The sequence below is a fragment of the Phaenicophaeus curvirostris genome, chromosome 12, assembly GCF_032191515.1.
Source record: "Phaenicophaeus curvirostris isolate KB17595 chromosome 12, BPBGC_Pcur_1.0, whole genome shotgun sequence".
NCBI lineage: Eukaryota > Metazoa > Chordata > Aves > Cuculiformes > Cuculidae > Phaenicophaeus > Phaenicophaeus curvirostris.
The window spans coordinates 6,928,999-6,951,345 of record NC_091403.1 but is presented as its reverse complement, the minus strand read 5'-3'; the positions used below and the strand labels follow the sequence as shown (position 1 = coordinate 6,951,345).

Genomic DNA, 22,347 nt, shown 5'->3' with positions numbered 1-22,347 from the left:
CAGAGCAGAGGTAGAATCTCCTCGCACTGCATTAGGAGCGCCTCAAGCCTCTGTGACTCCTTTTGATCAAATCTCTGTGAAAGATGAGTGTCGTGCCCTCTTCCAGCCAGCTGTGAGGGGCTGCCCTGCGCCCGGAGGAGCGCGCCGGAGCACAGCACTGCGGGGCAGCGAGGTGAGCGCTGGCTGCAGAGGTGAGGGGCAGACTCAACTCCGTACTGTAGGTCTGGAGAACACCAAGGGGGAGGATCTTATTTCACTCCCCTGTGCACAGCCTGAGCATACATCAGACCTTGAGGTGCTCAGAGTCAGACAAGAGTAAAGAGGCGTGTGATGGTTCTGCCTTAGTACTTGTACAGGCAGGAGTGTTTCCAGTACTTCTTTGTACAACTCACTGAGGGAATGGGAAACTGTTTTATAGCTCTGGAAACATAAGCACAGTAAGAATGTCTGAGGTAAGGAAAGTTCTTTGCAGTTCTATATGAATGTCTATTTTTACTGTGCAACTTTTACTTGTGGTTATGCGCTGTTGAGATATAAAAATATCTTGTAATGGTGGTGTTTGGGGTAATGAACAATGGGGATGAGAGCTGTAGGGAGCTGTACTCTACATTTCTTAATTACTAAAAGATACTGTGAAAGCAGAAGACCAGTTTATGTGAAAAATCCTGGGTTTCTTTTTGCTGTGCACTGTAAACAACTGTATGACTTTTGTGTTCTACAGTAAGTAATGCAGAATTGCAGGCTGATTATAATAAGTAGAGCCATCACTTGTGTAATTGTTTTCCAATTGAAGTAGTAGCATGTAAATCATAAATGCTTGACAATGTTTAATTGTACAAGTCCTCAATATACAGTAATAGCAATAAAATCTGTGATTTGTGACTCAGATGTGTTCTGAGTCAAGTGCTTTAAGCAGATACATTATCATTATCATGACGTATAAATGCACTGGAGAGCAGGCAACAATGTAATTTCACTACGAAGTTCTTTAGGAATTACCACTAAAGTGGAGTCTAATGTGTGCCCTTTATATACAATTTACTGTTGACTATTTAGCATCCAGAAAAATAAGGCCAGTAATTCTTTTCCTAGGATCAGTCTGTTTGTATTTCGGGGGGGGGAAGAGGAGGGGGAGAATGAATGTCTGTTGGGGGGGCAGAGGGGTCTGGTTTTTAAATATATTGTGCTAATTAAGAGGTTAAATGCATCAGAATGCAAGAAGCTTATTTAATTTATTTTTGGGGATTTTTAATCACATAGAAAAATAAACAGGGTTTAATTGTCAGCTCGTACATAATGAGGTTTTGTTAGATTGTTTAAGATACAGCGTTTTACTTTCTGGTTTATTAATTGGCCAAATACTCCTAGTCCTCTGTGTAACAAATCCTTGGTTTAAAAATGAGGAGAGGGCAGATCACTAACCCAGGGGAGGGCTACTGGTGTACACAGGCTGTGGTTTATCCTTCTGTAAAACCCTGTGGGTAAAAAGTGACACTATTTTTAACCCTATCTTTCTTTCCTGTTTATTTTTCTAAATGTTTTTCAGTTTGAATAACCTGGGAGCCAGGCAACGTTCTGGTATTTTGGGGATGTGGGACAGAGAAAATGAAATGAACTGGGCTTGGTTTAATTTAAAATAAACCATTGTTTGAAAGGCATTTAGCAGCCAATTTTCACATTTGATCTGAAGTTGGAGTTTATTGTGCTCATTTAGTTGAGATTGTTGTTCAAGCGATTTCTGTATAAATTTTCTGTAATTCATGTAGCTACTTGGCTTCTTGAACCTGGGGAGCTGATTGTTTGTCTTATCTTTCCGTGCGCTAACTCTGCGTTATGTTGCAAAACCTTGAGGCATGTTGTGTTTCTTCGTGTTCCTGCAGTCTGCAAGTGAAGTCAGCTTCATTAGTTTCATGATGGCACATCAGTGCATGGCTGGTGTTGCCGCTTCCTTCGAGCTACTCCCAGAGCATGATCTGGGCTGCCTTGGTTTGGATAAGCTTGTAAGGATTTGTCAGCCAGATGTGACAAGATTGTCAAGAGGCAAGTAAAGAAGGAGATCTGATATTAATCAGTGCATAGCTTGGAGCCAAACTTTCTCAAATGCAGTGTAGTAACATGTTCTTCTCATTTACTGCTTCTCTTTGTGGCTATAGAACTGCCACTGTCTGAGTTTGACGGTTAAAAGGGATGCCAGCTAATAGTCTTTAATTGTAAGGATACAATTCTAGGTGGGAAAAGATCATATGCTTCTATTTTTAACACCCTTTTGGAAAAAAAAAGAATTCTGTTTACTGCAGTTTGCTGAAAAATATGTGAGTGTTAGGTTAGACAAGAGTCTCTGTTTCTGTACTTTGGTTTTTAAAATACTAAAATTGTGGCTCAGCTCTCAGTGCTGGGGGAGTGGGAGGTGGGGAGCCTCACTCCACTCCAGGCCATGGTACAAAGTAGGGCTAGCGTTATTTTAACTGCAAATAACAGTGCATGTTGGTTTTCTTTGTTCTAGTGATTAGAACAATACACACTGAAGAATACTTTCCAATTTCTTCTTTAACAAAAATGGGAAAAAACCCAGACTTCTAAAGAATGTGTCATGTGTTCCATTCAATCTATTTGCCATTATGTCTATAAGGTTAATGTTTTCTTTATAATCTATATAATTGTACATTCCTGTTTGAATTAATCTCTAGAGATTTTCATAGTTTGCAGCTTAATCTGATTTTTATTTTAACATTAGGTGACCATGTAAAAAGTAGCTAATCTTATGTTGTGGAAAATACATTTTTGTTGTACTTAATATATAGATTTTTGATTTATTGATTTTCTTGTAAGAAGTAATTGTTCTGCTTATTCTTTGAACTACCAACCCATCTACGATACATTTGGAACCCTAAAAATAATGGTATATGCAGACATATCCAAACCTGCAGGAGAGCTAAATCTTCACAGAAACAGGAAAAGTTATTACAAATGTTGGGCCGCTTGGTAGACTTTACTATAACTGAGATGAAATTCTGCCTGCTTAGGCTGCAACAGGGTTTGGCCTTTTGATACCAAATGTCTTAACTTCCAGATTCCATGCCTGCTCATGATATAATTAAAAAATCTATTCATACAACATCGAGCACGTTGTTTCCTTTCCAATCAAACAACCAGTGGTTTATTTTTCAGTAATAAAGACTTCATTATGATAATATTAAGTGCAGCTCTGATAAAAACAGAAATGTTTAAATTTTATTTGAGATTATGTTTTTTGCTCCATGTGCATGTTTTAAAAGCACTTTTTGTGTGCTTTGGTATTTAGGAAACATGCAGATTTTATTATTGCAGCAACACATCCACCAAATGCAGAAGAAAAACTATTGGCTTGGCCCTCTGGGTCATCTCCTGCCCTTGCTGGCTTCAGTGGTGCAGGAAATCTTGGAGTTCCTATGTGCTGGGCAGCCAGCAGGCTTTGTCCTAGCAGATGCTACAGTTGAGGTTTTACAGCAAGTGTCATTGCTTTTTTTATTTTTAGTTTGTATTTCTTATTATTTTGTTGCTAATTTCTATCTATAAATATCTGCTTAGGGACTGATATTTCAATAGTTAGGAAAAAAAATATTATTGAGGGAATGAGGAAAAATGACAATTTATAACAGAATTCAGTCATTTAGAATAAAGGAACAGTGACATTTTCATTTCACACTTCAAAACCATGTTTCTTTAGACAACTAGTGAAAAAAAAAACCCAACAAAAAAACCCAAAAAAACCCCCACAGACCAAACCCAAAATGCAAATTTTTGACTTCAGATTTCAAATATAGCTTATTATCAGTGAGAAATGGGTGTTTTTCCATTTGAAAGTAGGTGACATTCCAATTAAAAATTCTCACCTGTGTTCAGTGAAAAGGAATACTAAGATTTAAATTGTGAAATTACCAATGGAGCTAAACTGTTGCGTAAAATATTGCATAACTGTAGCACCATAGATAGCATCATGCGTGTGTACTAACACTGTTTGGGTTTAAAATTTATGAAATTGCATGAAATGAAATTGTGTAACACTAAAGATTTCAGACAGCTGTTATTTTTCTTCTATTCTTTAATCTGTTTTTTCACTCTAACAGGAAAAAAAAGGGAGAAAATTTAGGCATGCATATTTTATGGCTTGGAGACTTAAGCAGCGGTGTGAGGAGCTGAAAAGTTAGGATTGTCTTTGAAGCATTAACTCACCCACATTGCACGCATTTTATAAACTAGGTAAAAAGTTAAAAGACGTATTTTAAAGGGCTTTTATAGTAATATTCTTCAGTTCTCTGATATTTGTGCATTTCTGTCTATAATGCTTATTTCCTGCTAACATAGGGCTTGGAGTTAAATATTTAACATTCAGTTCATGGATAGGTCTGTAGTTTCAGCATTTAACATGGTATGCATAGCATAGCAATACAGATAAATAGATGTGCCCATTTTCTTTGCTAAAGTAAATAGCATCTAGTGCTTTATCCTAAGAAATTTTACACTATTTCTATCCAATGACTTATCTTTACCCCGAAGCCTGAGCAGTTATTCTCATGACTGTGCAGCAATCTGTTGGTCGTTTTTGAAATGCACTAATAAGAATGATTTTTCCTGTAGATTTATTAAAACGGGAAGTCACTTCAATATCTTGTGCTAGGAACTGCTTAATACTCAGCCAAACATTCCTGACCCGCGCAGGCTGAGGCAGGGATGCCACGAGGACTGTGCTGTTGTACTCTATTTCAGAATCAAAAGTAAATACCAACAGTAAGGTAATGATAATATGATGTTTTTCATTCCTCGATGTGTATTTCTTGTTTTCTTTTCCAAACCAAACCATAAAAGAGGATCTAAGTACATTCCCAAGTTTGACCAAGCTGTCTGTCAGCAAGCACCTGTCGTTAACAAGGGAGATTAATGACAGCCTAAACCAGCGTATCTACCAGCATGTTGCTGAACAGCATATAAGTTTTACTGTCCAGTGCTTTTTGTTTAAAGAGTAGCAGTTTGAGTGTGTGCGCGCACACACACACACACACGCATTCTTTTCTCTTTATAATTATTTTGACAGTGCCATTAACAAGAGTTGCCCTAAGGGGCCCTTTAGGGTAAGCGACATGCATGAGGAGTGATTTTCATCCCACAAGCTATGCTATGATTAAAGGTTGGCCTTGTAGTGTGCTGCCTTTCTCAGAAATGGCTCCTCTGCTTCCTCGCCAGCTGCATTGCCCAAGACTGCCCAGAGCTCCTCTCCGTTAGCCACAAAAGCTGTGGCTGAGCCTGAACTCGCTGGAGGGTTGGGAGTCTGCATTTAGTTTAATCTCTTATCTCAGCTCCTTGCTCTCAGGACTGTTCTCAGTTAGAAAAACTTTTTAATAAAGTGGCGACATGTGGACTCATGGCACATAATTCAGTAGGCAGTTAAAACTGACTTAAAATCTAGGAGCATGGTTGGTTTGGCGGCATGGTGCCATCAGGTGAAACTGTTACCTAATCTCAGCTCCATCTTACTGAGCATTTTTTCTTCCCGCCTCACTTTTTGGCGCGTTTTGAGGATGTTTTAGTCAATTGTTACAAGGATAATTAAACATTTTCAGCTCAAGTTATACCCACAAGAGAGAGATTTGGTCAAATTCTAGGCCAAAATTGGCTTTGTTCAGCTCCACAGAGGGATAGGATAATGGGGTAATGCAACTTGCTGCAGGATCTGGGTTATAAGTACTCTGTTTACATGTATTCTCGGGCTGTGGCTGTTTAAAAGGAGGTCAGGTTTTGGTATCTGACCCCAAATAAACAATATGAATATATACGTAGGGATCTGGATAATTAATGGGGTGTATTCTGTGTTCTTATCTAGAAAATGCATTCAGCTTGTGGCCTTTGTGTTCTTTTAGGAGTTAAAAATCATAACATGATTTCCCCACAGAGAAGGGATAAGTGGGAGCTGAATGGTATCAACGCCAGCCAAAATTTTCGCACAATCATTGTTAAGTTCATCTCCTAATTCGACATTTGGCTCTGAAACGAAAATGTTTTTCTGGGTTTTTCGAAGGTTCTTGCACCTCCTGAGCTTGGTAGGAGCATACATGGTCAGTACGTATGAAAGCCAGCCCAGTTATTGAGGAGCCATCGTGGATTTAGGAGCTTTGAGTGTAACTTTGTGTTTAACAGCACTGTAAAAGGCAAGTTGTGGCCCATCTCCATCTTTTTCATCTCTCTCCTAGTTGGCCTCTTAAGCAGGAGACAAGAATTTTGCTAAATTACTTTACTAATAAGCAGTTTGACAAATGAATCATCTAGGGTGAGCATTTTAAACTTGCCTGTTAATGTGGAAGGCTGGAACTATTTGGTCAGTGCTGTCTACTCTGTTACAGCCATGTGCAACTTTATTTAATTAAAAGCTCCAAAATACAGAAGATATCGGACTGTTTTCTGGATACAACAAACTGTAAGGCTTGTTTGCTTCTCATTGAAGATGCTTGTTGTTACTTATGTTTATTAAATAATTGTATGAATGGCAGCTGTTACTTTGTATGAAACATCTTTTGTGAAACAAGGCTGTAAAAATAGAGTGCATAGGTTTCAGTCCAATATAGTTAGAAATCTTATAAGGACTTTTTCCTTGTTCTGATAGTTTTATGTAATTATTTTAGTCCAAAGTATTTTTAAACTTTAGTATAGAAACAGCAGAATTTGCAACAAGCAAATGTGTTTGAGTAGGCATAAACATACATGAATGAAAATCCATTTGTTTCAAGGGCTTTTGTTGTTAAAGGCAGGTAGTGTGTGTGCAGTCTCGGTGGTGTGTGACTTACCAGGACAGCTGTGACTTCAGCCTTAACTGAGAACCTTAAACACGTGACAGAAGAAAACACCACGACACTAGGATGAATGTGTGCAAGTTGTAGCAGGGACCAAGCCTGCTTTGTGCAAAGCAATCTCACACTGACCTTGCCGTTAAACCTGTACACCTGGGAGTCTATTGCACTGCACTATGGCTTGGCAAGTGTCTCCCTCTTCTCCATTCTCTGAGTGTCCTCCCAGCTCTACTTACAAGCGGTGGAGGGTTTCCATATTCTGTCCATCCTCCAGCCATCCTCTTTGAAATGAATGTGTTGGGAAGAAGAAAATGGCCCATGGCCTTTCCTTGAAGATGTTGCAGGGACCTTCCTAACGTTCTCTGTAAGCATATAGGATTTATAGCCGTACTAAACTTGGAATAGTTGAAACTTTCCAGAAACAAGAGAGATACAAGATGCTTAATCTGAGCTCTTAACAGCTATAATATCAACATGCAGTTTAGGCTTAGTTGTTGGGCTACATCCTCAACAAGTACTTACACCATCTGGAGAAGCCCAACAGCTTCTGTGATTGTACTTTGAATAAACTGGAATATATTTTAGATCTAATAAACTAGGGAGCTCAAGAGAGAATAAAGAACTGAAGTCTTTGTTTGGGAAGAGCAGCCACAAGGGCTGAGTTTGTGCTGTAGAGGCTGGAACTCTACAAGTATGCATGGGATAGCTGAAGAGAACAAATACTATTGCTGTGATACAGATAGGCACAGCTGGGTTGTGATACAGTGATGCAAATGTAAATTGAGAACTTGTTTTAAATCATGACAGAACTGACAGGCCATATCATGTGTCAGTGGAATATATCCCATGGGGAAGTGGCAAAAGTTGCCTGACAAAAAATGGACAAAGCAAAGTGTTGCTGGTTGAATGATGTGGAAAAGTATGGCATTGACAGAGATGCTTAGGATAAAGTTTTTCTAATTTGTCTCTCCTTTTTCAGTGGTTGTTTGAAGAACTGTAATGCAGAAGTAATCAAATGTAACTCACTGATAAAAAGGAAGAGTTATTTAAACTTTGCAACTGCAAGAAACTCAATGGATAACTGTAAAAACAGGAAAACAAATTAGACAGGAATGCAATTTTGCACTCATGTATAATTACTGTTTTCCTTACTAAAAGACACACACCGATTTGGATTTGGCCTTTGATTTAGCTGTAGACTATATTTTTAATTTAAGAGATGGTAAACGGATCCATCCCTTTACATCCCTTGCAAATCTTTTACAAGATACAAGCAAGAAAATATTTCCTAATAACCAGGCGTATGTCTCAGGTTTAATTTGATTTCTACAAACCAAAAAGAGAGCCTAATTTATGTAGAGTATTCTTACTATGTGAGAAGATTATTGTCTGTACTCTAGGAAGTAAAAAGGCTTTCATATTTTAGCTGATTGGCAGACAAAGAAAATCCAAATGCTTTAGAAGTTGATCTTCCCCCGTTGCAAATCTTGCCTCTTTCTCCACAAGTGTTCGTACTGTGGAGCCATCACGAGTCTATTCTGCTGAAATGGGACACATCGCAGTTCTTTGCCATAAAATATATGCTCGGCACAGCACGTATCTCAGAGGGTTGCGTATTTTCTGTGGGATTACTTTTTCTGGTAAATGAAGATGAGATGGCCACAGGAGATACACTTGTTGCTAGAGGCCTTAATAAAGGGCAGGGATAAGCGGTATCTGCTCTATCTCACCTAATGAAAGTTTCTTTCACATTTCTTCCATGTAACTTGTGTTTATTCCTCAAACTTGCATTTTAAACTGGTAGGAATTTCTAATCCCTGCATGCAAAAGATATTCCTGTAACCCGGCATCAATGACACCATTTTGTCAGTGATCCACATAGCAGAGCAGCGAAGCTCTCATGCTCTTCATGCAATGGCAGTAGCTTAAGAAAAGCAGTTTCTGAAGTGAGGGCTTGCTTTGTGCAAAGAAGACAAGTTTTTCTTGGATGCCAGAACAAGTGAGGGTGCTGAGCTGTGCATTACTGCTGCTAAATGCTACCAGGGTAATCAGGGACTTGCTCTTCCGTTTTGCTGGTGTCTGCACTTGCAGCTCTCATGCTGAGAGCCAGCCCGGCTTTCTGGCATGAAGAGAGAGCTCTAACTCGATCCTGACAGAGTCTTCAATATTTACTTACTTTTTAATTTATTTCCCAAGCCAAAGTGCTGTCAAACCAGAATCCACTTAACACCAAATGAGATTTGATACAGTTGTACTGCCCTTCTTTTCTTGCTGCCTTCTTTGAAACCTGCTGTTGGTATATTGCAAGTGAGCATAGGTCCCAGAAGGCTTCAAGAGAGCGTAGACAATCTCAAACTTGCTTTATGAAAGAAAGCCTGATTATCTACCACATTCAGAATGAAGTTGTCCCATTAGCTTTTGTTTTTCTTTAGCTGTGAAGGCTGCAAAGAAACATTTAGTAACTTTTGAAGCATAATCGAAGCCACATCAATATCTGGAAAAAAAAGAAGATGTCTTTCAGGCAACAGATGTTAAGATTTCTTTTTCAGTGATTAGTAGTTAGATGTTTTTCAGTGGCCAGTTTAATGGCTAATCTGGCTCTCTTGTAATGAAGAATCATTTGTATTAAAAGTCAAATTCCGCAGTGATCCTGGTAAAGCCACAGAAAATTTTGATCAGAATTTTCAACTCTTATTTTTTAAAAAAAACAAAGAAAGTGTTGCTGATAATGGATTTGGGAAGATCCATTTGTGAGGGAGAGTGTTACTGGAAAGCAATAACTAGATCCATGATGACAGCATAAGATTATTCTATTTTTAAACCATGTGCCTTATGTTTCTCAAAAATGAAACTAAATAAGAGACCTGAATGAAAGGATCACACTTCAAAAAATTTCCACTTTAATTTCCATCCACATTTCCAATCCTTTAATTATGATTTTGAATCTTTACACGTATGCAACATAGAAAGTTATTCCTTTGTTCTGGAGAATGAAATTGTGTGTACGTTCCAATTGTTGGGATAATAAAGTTCATTAAAAGACTTGATATAATTATAGTACCTTAGAATAAGCATATTAAAGGTAGTTGGATTAACAGACAAAAGACCAGCATATTAATCTCATTAAGTTTTGCTAAGTTTCTCTTCGTTAAACTCTGATATAAGTTAGTTTGGGAGATAATCGAAGTGTGTCTTGTAAAAATGCCTTTTAAAGTTGAACGATGAATTAAGATTTTAAATTGCACCTCACTGACTATTTTAAAAGTTGATTTTGCCATGTTATATATCCTCTGTGACTATACCAATGCAAACATTGCTAGAAAAGTTTGAGGAGACACAGACTTTGACAAGCAGAAATGAAGGGAAATGCTACCAACCTGTAAATCACACCTGTTTCTTCTCAGGGATTCTCAGAGGTAACTTTTTAACTCAGTGACAGATCCCTGATTTGAGGGTGTACCTTGATATGTAAGGGGTATAAAAGCTACCTACATCCAAGACTGATGTCCTGAAGCAGTAATGTATTGACTTGAAAAGGGATCAATTCATACTTAGAACAGAAGAGGAACTCCACTCCCTTTCTAATAGCTGCTTTCATGTATGTAAACCAAAATGTCCTTCTTTTACTCTTTCTAGTTTTTGCATGTGGAGTCTTCTACGCATAGACAAAATAAATGTGTGTACCAAACAGAAGAAAGATCTTACATAAAGTTATGAAATGCAGAATTTTTTGTGGTATATCTTTCTTGTCTAAGTACACAAATTAAGAAGACAGAGTAGTTTTTAAGGTCAGTAGTTTGTGGAACATGTCCAAAGGAAAAGGAATGAAAAAATTTTGAAATCTCAATTAATTTATGATCGTGACAGCTTTTTCATTGTGCTTGTATCTGTTACTTCTTGCATAAAAATGAAGTACTCTTGTAATTTTGTTGGAGGGACTGCAAAAGATGCATTCATGGAATGCACTGTAGCTTACTGAGCTTAGCAGGATCACCTATGGAATGGATTCAGGCTGTGCAAGTAACAGAATATCACGTGTGTACAGGGACTCTTGATACCATGTGATAGAAGTGAATCATCAGCCAGCTAAACCTTTTTTTTCCAACCTTGCCATAAGAAATTTATGGCTTCTTATTGTTATATGAAAGTATTTTAGAATCCAAGTGAAAACACATCCCCCATTATAATGAAGCAACTCACACTGCATAGGATATTGATGTGTATTTTACAGCTTTATAGGGAGTACAGAGCTTTTCTTAAGAATTCCATATTTTGCAATGGCTCCTTTAAAAGATTAAAGGCAAAGTGAATCAGAGATTTCAAAAGCCCTGTTGCCACTTGTTCCAATCCTTCAAATAAAGATGAATCTCAGCATCAAGTCACTGCAGTTTGGAGATGTGCTTGTAAGCTAACTCCTGGATGAGCCAGCTATTGAGATTTTTAAAATCTCAGTCCGAATCCAGTCATGTAAAGCTAAGTGTTCAGATGTCCTACACGTGCTTGTTTGTAGTAGATTGCTCTATGTAGTGTCCTCTTCTGCCCTCAATCAGTCATTCTTCAAGCCTAAAGAAATGCCCATAGCAAATCCCAGGGAAATTACCATTCTCTTGTGTCCTGCACCCATCATTCTTAGCCTGATTGTCCAAAAACTTCCTGCTTTGCATGTTTTCCAGAAGTGCCAATGTGGGGATGCCAGCATTGAAAAGAAGTTTTGGGGTTTTTTTCTTCAAATCTTGTCTTGCTTCTCTGTCGGTATTAATAAGTAGTGGAAGTTCCCATTTTGCATAAAACCCTGGAAGTAGGAGTAGCAGCCTGTAGTGGATATAACTTTGTCTTAATTTGTATTTGCCTCTTTGTACTCCAGTTTGTATTCCAGTGCAGACTTTCTGCACATTTTCCTCACCTTCCCTCCCTTAATAAGTATTCCATTTATGCAAGAAGTATGCTCAGTTCAGATCTAAGCAATACAGAACCCTACAAATGCTTTGCTCTATAGCAATCCCTGTGGAGCGTTAACAAGGACCTCAACGTTGCCTGTCTGCCTCCTGCAGCAGATGGACACATACAGCGTATATTCCAGGAAGCACGTTACCCCGTTCATCAGGAGTATCTGAATGCTAATTTGATTTGCATTATAGATGACCTTGGTGCGAGTAAAGTGATGCACAAATTGAACTGTGCAGCCTGTTGCTATCTGTTTATGTGCTCTGTTTTGCCTATTGTTTTTCAAGCATTTCCCTTAGAAAGTATGACTGCTGTGGAGGAACTGGAGTACTTTTTGGTGAGCTTTGCTACTGAAAAGCATTAGTGAACTCCTGTATCTTTGACAGGGTACGTGTATTCTATGTGGATACTGCTCTGTGTGAGGAATGACGTCTACACAGAGCTAATGCATTGCTCATTGGAACTTCCTATATTGCAGTATGGAGTTCCAGCAAAACTTCAAGAGAGTGAGGCTTTCACCTGTGTGTTTTGTTATCAAACTTTCCTGCAAAAAAGTCATCTTACGTGATCATCATAGCTGAGGTGAATGAACAAGAGTGGTTTATTATTGTTACAGAGGTGCTTAGGCCTAAATATATCTACAGAAGTGCTGCTATATATGTCATTAAATATTTTGCTTCTTTAATATTCCAGCATTCTACCTGGTGACTGATTCTCTTTAAAACAGAGGCAATCTTGCATAACTCGGGTTTTGCCTGCATTGCTTATATTGCAAATTGATAGGTATATGCTGGTATGTTATCTCTGTCTTCATATGGATTTCATGGCTGTATTGAAGCTGTATAAACTGCACACTCAAGATGGTGCTTATACATTACCTATCGTCCTTTCTATTGATTTCCAGGCTATCCGATGCACTCTGGTGAACTGTAGTTGTCAGTGTTTCAAACCTGGAAAAATAAATCAGCGACAATGTGACCAATGCCGGCATGGATGGGTAGCACACGGTAATATTTGCTCTTATAATCTATATAAAACCTTTTAGGATCCTACTCACTGTAGCATGCTTTTTGTCTAACATCCTCCATGCTCCCCCAATATTAGCCACTTTCAGTTTTCTCTCTGTCTTGTTTCTCAAGTTTATTTACATTTTGTGATTTTATTTTCAGCCCTGAGCAAATTAAGGATTCCCAACCTCTACCCATCAAGCCAGGTAGAAATAGTTCAATCCAATGTTGTCTTTGATATCAGTAGCCTCATGTTGTATGGAACCCAAGCCATTCCCGTGCGCCTTAAAATTCTGCTAGATCGACTTTTCAGTGTTCTGAAGCAGGAAGAGGTGATACAGATTCTCCATGCGCTGGATTGGACACTACAGGATTACATACGTGGATATGTGCTACAGGTATTTAGAGGGGCTTTTTTAATATAAATATGGTGGCTAAGTATTTCATAATGTTTTTTAGCTTAATCTTATCAGTGGATCACAATACGTTAACAGTGTGGTACATCTGAAAGACAGTAATAGCCTTGTACAAGCTTAGTGCCAGAAAACGTAGGGTGGATGCTCTCTTTTTAGTCAGACTTAACTGAAATCTTACTACTTTGCTCAAATCTATCAACAAAGATAAGCCAAGATAAAAAATAAAATATTACTGGGAACGTATCAAAGTAATGGCTTCAGAATTTGCTCTAGTATTATTTGAACAGTGAGTTTACTTCCATACACTAGAATATTACATTGCCAAATAAACTTGCCATAATTTTTAAACACAAGGGACAATGTTCATCTCTGGTGTAGTGCTACTGACCTTACTGGAGCTACATCAAGGATGAATTTGGCCCTTTGTGCTTACACTGATGTCAGTCCTTGCAACTGTGGAAGTTACCTTTTATGTAAAGTAACATTATGATCTTACATTATGACATGAATCAATATTTAATGGTCTTGATAATCTTGCTTTTTAGTGTTAGGATTAAAAATATGGAATCAATTACCTTGAACCTCTACCACATGAAAAATTTATAACGTTACATTCTTCATCATCTTAGAAACTCTTACATGCACTGTGAAAAATCTCAGTAGGCCATCAAATACATGTTCTGTGATAAAATATTTATTGTAGTTATTGGGAAAAGTTAGGCATAGCTAGAGTTTGAAAGAACTCCAACACTCTAGTGTAATTACAGCTGTACTCTGTGAACACTGGCAATAGATCAATACAGGTTCATTTGTTCTCTGATCTTAGTTGCTTGGAAGATTATTAAACTTGCAATGAAAGAATACTTGACTTAAATGAGGAGCTAAATCTTGGTCTGATGGCTCCATTTCTGCTGTCTGTACTTACATGATGCTAACTGTTGTTCAAATGCTGTGTCTTAATTTTTGTGGAAAATAATGTTTATTGGAAAGTATTACTGTCAGTTCATAAAGAAATAACATCACAAACGTAGTAAAATTTAGAAGAAAGTATCACAGAACTGGCATTTATCTCTCATTAAATAGAATGATTTCATCATTTTGCTAGAGAATTATTTATAGTCCCTGAAAAAATGAGAGGCTTGGGGGGAGGCTGGTTTTGTTTGCCTTAGCTAAAGTCTGACTCCTTTAAACATTTTTTTGCTTTAGGATGCTTCAGGAAAGGTGCTGGATCACTGGAGCATAATGACCACTGAAGAAGAACTGGCTACTTTGCAGCAGTTTCTTCGTTTTGGAGAAACAAAGTCCATTGTAGAGTTAATGGCAATTCAAGAGAAAGAAGGACAATCAATTATAATACCACCACCAACTGCCAATTTGGATATTAGGGCATTCATTGAGAGCTGCAATCAACACAGTCCCAATTTTTCTGCTTCCTTGGACAAAATGAGTCCCACCAACATTCATCCCTTTGAGAATATTGTAAACAACATGGCTTTCATGCTGCCGTTTCAGTTTTTCAGTCCTGTGCCTCCACCTTTGATAGGTTCACCACCAGAAAGACATTTGATTGAGCAAGGTCAAGACCATAGCATTGAATCTAAACAAGATGTTCATATACCATTTTCTGAAAGCAGCTTCTTAACTTCTAGTTCTGCACCATTTCAAGTTGAAAATGAGAGGAGCATAAACGGTCCAGATGTCACCACTAAAACAGAAGATGATGCCCTTTTAAGTGATTCCAGTTCACATAATACAGCAGCAAAGCTTGAAATGACAGCACTATCTCCAGAAAACAAAATGAAATCTGTTGAAAAAAATGGCGCTGGGCCAAGGAAAGGGCGTGTTTTCTGCACTGCATGTGAAAAGACTTTTTATGACAAAGGTACTTTGAAAATACATTACAACGCTGTTCATCTGAAGATAAAGCACAAATGCACAATTGAGGGCTGCAATATGGTATTTAGCTCTTTGCGTAGTCGAAATCGTCATAGTGCAAATCCTAACCCCAGACTCCATATGCCAATGAATAGAAATAACAGGGATAAAGATCTAAGAAATGGCTTGACCATTGCTGGACCTGGAGACAGTAAAAGGACAGAATTTACAATTTTAACTCCGGATAGCAGAACTATTAGCAGCTATGCCAGCTCTTGTACAGATTCAAAGGGTCAGGCTGGATTTCCCAGTATTGGACAGAATGGTGTCCTCTTTCCAAACCTGAAGACAGTACAGCCTGTTCTTCCTTTCTATCGTAGTCCAGTCACACCAGCTGAGCTTGCTAACACTCCAGGTACTCTTCCTTCTCTGCCTCTTGTTTCTTCCTCAATACCAGAGCAGCTTATTTCAAATGAATTGCCATTTGACATGCTACCCAAGAAGAAATCTCGTAAATCAAGTATGCCTATTAAGATAGAGAAAGAAGCTATTGAGACACCTCATGAAAGCAGTGATATTGCCAGTTCTGAAGATGATACCCATCTGCAAGTGGTAAGCGATGGAGAGCTTGAGACCTGTGAGCGTAAGACAGAGAAGCAGGTGACCGACAGGGTGGAAAAGCACCCCCATTCAGGTAATTCATGGAAATCTCTCTCTGGGGTAGAGGGCCCAAAGTATTTTGAATCTGTCTTTGCGCCAGATAACCAATACATCAAGGATATCTCTGAGAATGAATTGCATCACTGTGAGAAAGAGGTTAAACCAGAAGAAAACCAACCATTAAAAGTAGTTTCCCATGAGATTATGTATGAAGATCCAAACCACCACCACAATGATGTTATAAAACCAATGACTGAACCCACCATGTATATTAACGAGCAGTCAAAGCGCAGGATTCCTAACAATGACTGCCCTGAATTGCAACACCACTTGCTGACCGGGGGCTTTTTCAGCACTTTGTCAAACAGGGGTGCTGCTATTCCTTGTTTTGAAGACTCTAAAGATATGGATCATGTCAGTCAACATGCACTAGGGATTCAGAAGGAAGAAAGCCGCTTTCATTGTGACATCTGTAAGAAGACTTTTAAAAACCCTTACAGTGTAAAAATGCATTTTAAAAATGTACATCTCAAAGAAATGCATATTTGCACAGTTGAGGGCTGTAATGCTGCTTTCCCTTCTCGTAGAAGTCGAGACAGGTAAGAAAATTATAAACAAAATTGTATTTATTTTACCATCACAATGGAGCCTAATTTGAAATTAAAATGAGTGTTTGAGGAATAAGGCCTGCAAAGATTTTCTGTGTATCCTCGTATAACAGGTACGATAATTTATCAGAACATTCATGAAATGAAAATCCATTGAAAGGAAGGTTTCCTTTCCACTAGACTATGAGGTATTAAATAAAGCCATGAAAATTTCATAACTGATAAAGACTGAAGTAGTTGAAAGAATACTTTAGAATATAAAGGGAAAGCTACAAGGATATGCATTCAGCAATTTTCCAGTAGTTGCATTTGTGGACTTACATGTTTAATATATACTTTGATATGTACTTTTGTGTGTATTGTAATGTATGCAGTGTTCTTTAATGAAAAAGCAATTAGATTAATTCAGGAAATCTTCACTAGCCCCTGTCCTTGCTTTACTCAAGGATTTTGAACAGACTGGTAGGGAAAAAGCCCATAAGAAAAGCAAGATTCCTCTACGTCAGTACAAAATCAACATTATGCAGTGCTGCTCGAACTAATGCTACCTGGGGTGTATCCACGTTGGTAGTGCTCTTATGAGATTACATACCAATTCCTAAACTATATCATGAGCTTGATTGAGTTTACTGTTGGCTGCAGTATTCTGTCGCTGTAATTTTATTTCAGCCTATTACGCACATAGGCTGAGAAACAAGAACTGAAGCTTCATTGTTGACCATCAGTTATGTCTCTGAATCGATAAGTGATAGATAACAAACCTGTTAAAACGCAACTAAGTGTTGAAAGTTTTCTAACTCTCCTGTAACAGTGTTACAGCAGCTTTTGGCTGCAGAAAGCGTGCCTGGATAGTGGTTCAGAGTGACACAAGGTTTAGATTGTCTCTAATCTGCTAGGAGTACTGGAGCCAGCTGATGCAGTCCAGAGAGAGGATGAGCCAGTCTCTGAGGACTGGCCGCTGCATCTGAGATGCACGGATTCATCTGCTGGCAGAGCTTCATACCCTGATCTGCTGCCTGCATCTTCCCAGATGTGAATTCCTCTCCCCTGTAATTGTGATATGGGCCACGGGAGAGAAGGCCAGCAGTAAGATTTGCAGTCACATGCCACAGATTCCTTCCCACGGCGATATATTTAGTTAAATCTTGACATAGGTGCTCTTAGAAGATGGTTTATTTAAAAAAAAAAAAAAGAAAAAAAAGCCAACCCACAAGAAAGTTCACAGTGTTGTGCAAAACAGTTATTTGGAATAATTTTGCAGAATTTTCTAGTCTTGAATGTAGAGTGCTCTGACTACAAGTGCAAAATATTTCTGTGTCCTTTTGAATAGTTCATGGTTTGTATGAAACCATGATGGCAAGGGGAAGATGAATGTTTTCCCTGTATTCCCCTAAACTGCATCTTCCAGGAAAAGTCTGGAAGTTCCCAGTGATCTGATTGATAGCATTCAATGAGGAGCAGTGACTTTGTATGTTTTGATGGCTTAAAACCAAATCTAGAAATGGTTATTTGAATATTGCATAAAATGCAATATTCCTTCATTGAAATTCCTGTCAAAAGAAAAGCTCTGTACCAATGTGTACAGCCGTGTTCCTGGCACATGGTTACAGTACTTAAGAAATCATCGATATTTTTTGCACACTTAGGTGTCACTCCCTTTCCTGCTTTGTCCGTTAGGAAAGGATCTTCTTTCTCTCCACTCTCAGCCCATTCTCTGATCTCAGTTCAGTATACTGGTTTTCAGTGTGTCCCCCAACTCTTCCAGGCCCATCACTAGATCTAGGGGAGCAGGCAGCTATCCACGATGCAGCAGAGAATCCGAAACATTGATTTCTATGGAGTTATCTCTGATATATGCCAGTGCAAGCAAGTTCAGATACCCGGTCAGATGTGTAAATCATCCATGTGCGCGCTGGGAGCCAGCGTGGCAGTTGGTCAAATTAGAAATATGTAGTTCATGCATGGTAGTAAATATTGATTTTTTTCTTTGTTAATGATCATTATGAAACAGCTGTTAAGTGAGGCGAAACACTTTCTTGCTAAGCTTGTCTTTGTTCTTCTAGACATAGTTCAAACCTAAATCTTCATCATAAGCTTCTGACTAAAGATACACTGGAATTCAACAACCATTTCAATGCAACATACCTCTTGAAAGACATGGCTAAGGAGTTTTGTCAAGATGTCTCTTTAAAACAACATGTTGGACGTACTTCTGTAATCTTCAAAGGAGTCAACAGAACAGGCAGCTTGGTTTTTCCAATGAGCAAAATTGGAGAACCCTGTTCTGAGAGTTATGGATATGATCCATTGAATGATGGAACTGTTCTGGATCTAAGCACTACTTCCAGCATTAAATCTGAGAGCAGTGCTCATTCTTCTTGGGATTCTGACGGAGGAAGTGAAATATGCACCATGCCCTTGGACGATAGTGATGAAAGCTGTGAAGGACCCAGCCTAATGCCCAATGATGAACTCTACCAAGACTGTTCTTTAATTGAGAAAGCTAATCAAAACTTTGCAAATTTACCCTCCAGTTTGCCAATAACTTGTCATATATGTCAAAAAACATATAGTAATAAAGGAACTTTCAGGGCTCATTACAAAACTGTGCATCTCCGGCAGCTCCACAAATGTAAAGTCCCAGGTTGCAACACAATGTTTTCATCTGTTCGCAGTCGAAACAGGCACAGTCAAAACCCTAATCTCCACAAAAGTCTGTCTGGGTCACCAACTAGCCTACAGTAAGATCATGCTGATCTTAATTTATTTCTGCTAAGAATTAATCATTTCAATTAAGGAATGTGTTAACATTAGTTTTATTTAAACTCATTTGACTTCTTGCCCACTCAACAACCAAGGTCAAATTCTTTTCTCCTGTGTGTGCTCTCCAGCAGTTTCGTTTAGCAAAGCTTAGTGCTGTAGTTTTTGTGCAATTGTTTGGTTTGATGTTAAATAGCTAAAGCTTCTTGTAAGGGAAAGAAAGCATGTTACAAATGGGAGAAATACAGAGACATTAACTGAATTATTTGATACCTGTGAAGTATTACTTGCCAATAGTAGAAACTTCAAATGAGAATCATCATCCCTTGTGTTTACATGTTCAATGAGTTGCTGTAAGAAATAAATAGTGGTTGGAGTGAGTTTCCTCTGGTTGGGTTGAGAGTTTTGGGGCTGCCATTTCATTCCTCAGACCATAGCCTGAAGCTGACTTGCAGTATTAGCTCATCGTGGTGTTTGCAGTTTACTGTATCCCAAAATCCAAAAGACAAAATACAAATTTGGGAAGACTTTGCATACAGTCTGAATCTTCTGGAAATCCTGCAGTCCTTGCTCTTTATGTTGACATTTCACTTGAATAGAATGGCAGCATTTTGGCTTTCTTAAAATTTAACACAATTTCCTTTGCAAAATGAGGGACTACCTAACTTGGTAGGGTTGTCTGAATAAATCTGAGACGTCCTGATAAATTGTACTGATAGACAGAATGAATAGGTTAAGCTAAAATTTCTAAACCACAGCAAATGCATCCATAAAATAGAGGGGGGAAAGTAAACCCTTTCATTTAAAATGCACTTTTTGAGTTCCACTTTCAGAAAGAGATAAGTTTTTGTTAGAAATAGAAAAAAAAACCACCCAACAAAATATCCAAAACTGTTTTAAGAGTTTGAAGTTTCAATTCTAAGCCTTTGAGTGACAGAGATAAAATGGATAAAGTAGATATCTTTCTTGATTCAGCAGTTATTGTTTGTCTTAATGGTGAGGGGAAAAAACATGTTGATCTTTGACAACAGAAGAATGGTTATTCACACCTTTTTTTTTTTGAGAACATTGTTCCATATCTGTTAAAATGTTTAATATCTTTGTACTTGTCCCTGTAATTAACAGTATTCTGCATTATGTTCTATGCACTTAAGAAGACTGGTCTTGCATTGTATTTAAGTAACACTTTAATATTTAATTTGTAGTCACATCATACAAATTCTGTGTGTACTAGTGGTGCATCATCTTGGACTGAATCATTTCCAAGAAGAAAAAGAAATAAGAAAGTCTCACAGTACCTCTTTTTTTTACTTTAATTCACCAGTTGAAATCTGTTGATCAGTTCAAGGAAGCAAGCATGATATTGACAGCACAATCTGTACATATTATACCAAAGCGCTTACAGTATTGTGGTTTCTACAACTAATCTAGTTTTCCAGTATAACTGGGTCTTAGACTTTATTCATTTTTGTGACTGAATAAAAATAGACTGAATTTCTGGATTTCACGTGTATGTAGAAAGAATAGTACAATGCTATCACCATATGTCTTGATGTTTAACTTATTCTAAAAAATACTATGGTATTGTAACCATTTCACGTTGTATAAAAGAAACAAAAGTGGACTGAATATTTCACTAATTCTTTTGAAAACTGGTTTGTGTGTGAGTATGGGTTATGCAAGGAAAAAACATGACACAGTTGTAAATGTTTGTGTTCACTAGAAATGGTTTCCATGTATTGTGTAAAGTAATCTTCTATTTTTTTAATTTACAGTAGGTTTATGTGATATTTAAAATAATCCATTTGTGCTTGAAGCTGTCAGGAAAAAATATTAGCCTGGGGAAAGTTGTGCCATTGCTTTTGAGGCTTTGTGTTTTTGGGGGGGGTTGGTGATCTGGGTTTTTTGGGGGGAATTGGGTAGTGTGTTTTTCTTTTTAATGGGGACTCATATCAGTAGGGATCCTGGTTTGAAAGCTAAGGGCACAATCATAGGAGACACAATTGCTCCCAGCCTTTTGATAGTATAAATCAATGATTTGTTATCCAGCTATTTCAAGCTCTTTTTTATATATATATATATAAACCTATTTGTTTAATCATAAATGGTGGTTTTTTTGAAACAGTGTGTTGTAAACCAATGCTGTAATGCCCATTAATTTAGTTTCTCTGTGTCCAAAAAGGAAACACATTTGTATACCCTAATAATTTTTTATGTGTTAATAAAAACAAATAATAATGCTTCTGGTTGACTCAGAAAAATAGGCTTTTGTGATTGGAAAAACTACTATTCTTAATTTTTATTTTAAAAAAATCTGGAAATACATTGCATCTCTAGAGAGCACTGTTTTGACAATGGTTCTAACTTATTTCATAATAAGGAAGTGTCGTTACTTTAACAAGCCATTAGAAATAACGTAATAAATGTTGCCAGATATATCATTGATTTTTTTTCCTTTGTGCAGTAGACAAGGGTAGAGATTAAACAGCATTAGCTAAGTAGAAGGTAAATATCTCATCACTGAGAACTGTGCTAAAAGATAGATAATTTGAGGCCTTATTTATACTTTGTGTTTTGGAAAGATTTTTTTTCTGTTATTGCTCCACAATCTGGACAGGAGGAGTGATTTATCAGAACAGTTGAAGCCCTTAGTACCCCTAGTACAGCATATGTATCTCATGAAGCATTTGTGTAGCTCCCTCCTCCTAATGACCACAATGTGCCTGGACCAAGCCTTAACATCTCCTGTTAGTTTTAAAGATGTGTGATGCTTATAGCAGCCTGCATCACATATTCACCACAGATGTTGAAGGAAGTAATGTCACTTCAGAATAGTAGTACCGTTATTTTTGGGGCTTTTCAAAGTCAGCCTGGAAATCTGAAGCAGCTTCCACGGACTACAGCCCAATTCCAGAGATCTGCATCTGTCATGCTGCGAGTATGAGCAGTTGGAAGCTCAAAACTTCACATGAGATTTGAACTGGGCCTGGACATTCCTACCCTTGCTACCCAAGTTCATTGTTCCATTTTTTTATTTGTTGTTGTTTGTTTTTTTTTTTTCCTTAGAAAACAAGAGCCTCAAAAACTAGATCCTGTCATCCTTCTGTGACTCCAAAGGAGAAGGCACAGATGCACACTACGAGGTAGCCACTCTGTACGTTTGAGCTTCCGATTTCTCAGAATACAGGTATTTTGAATAGTTTTTGGTAGCAAGCCTATATCACTATGGAACAAGCAGTGTCCTAGTGCTTACAAAGGT

At 37.9% G+C, this 22,347-nt stretch overlaps 1 protein-coding gene across 2 annotated transcripts; it reads left to right on the top strand.

The window, feature by feature from the left end:
* Positions 1-232: 232 nt before the first annotated feature.
* Positions 233-22,143, top strand: BNC1 (basonuclin zinc finger protein 1). 2 transcript variants are annotated; one of them, XM_069866801.1, is made up of 5 exons: positions 233-452; positions 12,667-12,769; positions 12,932-13,167; positions 14,392-16,319; positions 18,392-22,143. In XM_069866801.1, the coding sequence occupies exons 1-5, from the start codon at positions 444-446 to the stop codon at positions 19,071-19,073; spliced, it is 2,958 nt and encodes a 985-aa protein (XP_069722902.1). In that variant the 5' UTR covers positions 233-443; the 3' UTR covers positions 19,074-22,143. The 2 variants fall into 2 exon arrangements, with proteins under 2 accessions (XP_069722902.1, XP_069722903.1); XM_069866802.1 differs by lacking the exon at positions 233-452 and adding an exon at positions 1,916-2,040.
* The last annotated feature ends 204 nt before the right edge of the window (positions 22,144-22,347 follow it).

Coding starts and splice junctions, on each gene's coding strand:
- BNC1 (XM_069866801.1), top strand. Junction 12,770..12,931: donor GCATGGATGGGTAGCACACG/GTAATATTTGCT, acceptor TTTTATTTTCAG/CCCTGAGCAAATTAAGGATT. Junction 13,168..14,391: donor TACGTGGATATGTGCTACAG/GTATTTAGAGGG, acceptor TTTTTGCTTTAG/GATGCTTCAGGAAAGGTGCT.